Raw genomic sequence first — 2,535 nt, 5'->3', positions numbered from 1 at the left:
TCTATAGACTTTTCTCCTTGTTATAAATTTGTTGGCATGGAGATACAGAATTTTTTTTCAGAGATAAAAGTTATTTAAATCACTCATGGTGCATTCCAGAATTCTAAACAAGAAATATTATATACAACCTGATTGCTATTGTGCCATCATGCAGTTTATATATTTAATATCTTATGTGCCCTTATATCTCATTATATGGGAAAGATAATACTGTACTAGCTGCACCTTGCAAGTCTGTGAATGGTTAGAATTCATAACTGTCATATGGTAGAGATAGTAATCATCATTTTGAAACTATATGCTACCCTATTTTTTGATGACCTTTATTAATTACTTTTCCAGGAACTTGATGATAAATTGAGGGAACTTTCTATCTGTGAAAATGCATATTCATAAAATGTTGTTTAGCTAAAATTTCTCCAGCCAAGCAATATTACTTGGTATCCTGTAGAAAGTGAGGGAACAGCTGTCACTTTTCTTTTCTCACAAGTCTTATCTGTAATCTTTTCATTTCTTTTTTTTCTCTACAGTAAAGTGTATGAGGAACAAACATGCATATTTTGCTGAAAGGCTTTATAAATCAATGAAGGTAAATGGCTTCATTTTTAGCATCTGAATGACTTTGGCATATATTATATTCACCTTCTAAGGCTTACTTATACACCCCCCATCAAATTTCACTGAAATATCCAATGCAATTCATCAGATACTTCACTGAGTGCCTGCTAATAACAATGCTAGGTGATATTTATTGACAACTTAGGATGTGTGGATCACTGTTCCTAATGCCCTATATGCATAGATTAATTTTATCCCCACAACAGCTCTATGGGGCAAGTACTATTATTAACTCCCATTTTACAGATGAAGAAACTTGGGCATAGAGAGGCTACGCAGTTTGCTCAAGGTCCTCAGTGAGGACGAGATGGAGCAAGGATGCAAACGCTGGCAGAGTCTGGCTCCAGAGCCCATACTCGTAACCCTGCACTGCATTCTGTGCAAGCACCCATGATGGGATCATGAGAGGTACAGGAAAGACCAAAATGTAGTCCTTTCAAAGAACGTCTAGCCTTATGGGGAAAGTAAGTATGTGCAAAACACTAATAATAACATGATAGAATGTAAGACAGCAGTTGAGGATCCAAATATTATAAGAACAGAGAGGAAAGGATATTTTTTTTCCAATTTTTTTGGGGGGGCGGGGGAGGCTCTGTAAAGAATATATGAAGAAGTTAGTATATTTGAGCAGGACCTTCAAGGAAGTTTTACATCAGAGGATTTTACATGGTAAGGGAGAGGATGGTAAGGCTGACAAGGGAAGGACGACATTCCAGGGAATCATGGATGAGGCAGGCAGGCTGGACAAAACAGAGTGGCTCTCAAGAAAGGCAGAGGGAAGTGTCCTCTGGTCAGAATATAGAGTGTTGGAAAAGTTAGCTGTGGAGAGCCTTGACTACCATGGCAAGGAGCAAGGCTATTCCTCGGGCCTCCAATGTTGTGGAACAAAGGATACTATCAGGAAGAGTCATCCCTAGTCTTGCCTTGATAGACTGAAGAAAATACTCCCTGAAAACCAGCTAGTTTTTCATGTATGCGGGATCTTGTTTTCTTCCTTAGGGTTTGGGCACGGATGATAACACCCTCATCCGCGTGATGGTTTCTCGAGCAGAGATTGACATGATGGACATCCGGGCACAGTTCAAGAGGCTCTATGGAAAGTCTCTGTACTCTTTCATCAAGGTAGGTCCCAGCAGCCTTGGGCCAAGGGAAAGCACCGAGGAAAGGGCAGCTCTGACCTCAGCATTCAGCACTCCCTGTCCCTTCTCTTGGCATATACTATTCCCTTTAAAAATGGTACACCAGATACTTCCATTCTCTCTCCTTTCACATAGACATTTAAACCTTTGCCAGGATAGAAGCTGGAAATATTTGCCTTCTAAATATACTAACTATTTCATATTAACCCCAGACAGAGAAAGATTACATTTTAATGAATACTTTCAAGAGCACAATTTCCCTATCTACCCAATTATCATAAAAGACAAGCAACTGAATCCAGAGTCCTATGCAGGGCCAGCTGAGGTCTGCTGGAGTATGGGAAAGCATTTTAGTTAACCTGAATTAACCTGTTCCTCACCTGGCACCAGACTTCTAGGAGTCCTAAGGTAGGCATAGGAGTGATGAGAAATGATTCACATCCCTCAAAACCCCTCATTACCAGGATTTTGCTTCTTGAAGAAGCCATAAGAGTCTCATGGACATGAAACTGAGACAAATTTCCTTGGAAACTGGGGTTGCCTGCACAACAAACTTCAAATCAGGATTTGATCTGTGAATTAAATATTCTGAATCCTACTCATAGCTTGGAGAGGTCTAACTGTTAGGTGATTTGAGCTGCAGATTTTGTTAGTATGCCTACAAGGCATTCAGGAACTTGTTTCTATTTCTGTTCAGGCTATAAGGTAACTTTATTTTGCAGAGCTGAACTATATAGATAGCTTAAGATTCGAGGATGACCATAAATGAAGTTATGGG

At 39.6% G+C, this 2,535-nt stretch overlaps 1 protein-coding gene across 1 annotated transcript in view; it reads left to right on the top strand.

The window, feature by feature from the left end:
• The window catches only part of ANXA4 (annexin A4), a 51,404-nt gene extending 49,488 nt beyond the window's left edge, over window positions 1-1,916 (top strand). The window contains 3 exon segments of the mRNA XM_012646425.1: window positions 491-589; window positions 1,618-1,740; window positions 1,893-1,916. Coding sequence (XP_012501879.1) covers window positions 491-589; window positions 1,618-1,740; window positions 1,893-1,916 — 246 coding nt within the window.
• The last annotated feature ends 619 nt before the right edge of the window (window positions 1,917-2,535 follow it).

Source organism: Propithecus coquereli, unplaced genomic scaffold (genome assembly GCF_000956105.1).
Source record: "Propithecus coquereli isolate 6110/MARCELLA unplaced genomic scaffold, Pcoq_1.0 Scaffold243, whole genome shotgun sequence".
Lineage (NCBI taxonomy): Eukaryota > Metazoa > Chordata > Mammalia > Primates > Indriidae > Propithecus > Propithecus coquereli.
Note: the sequence above shows the minus strand (reverse complement) of the source record. Positions and strands in the feature narration are given on the sequence as shown.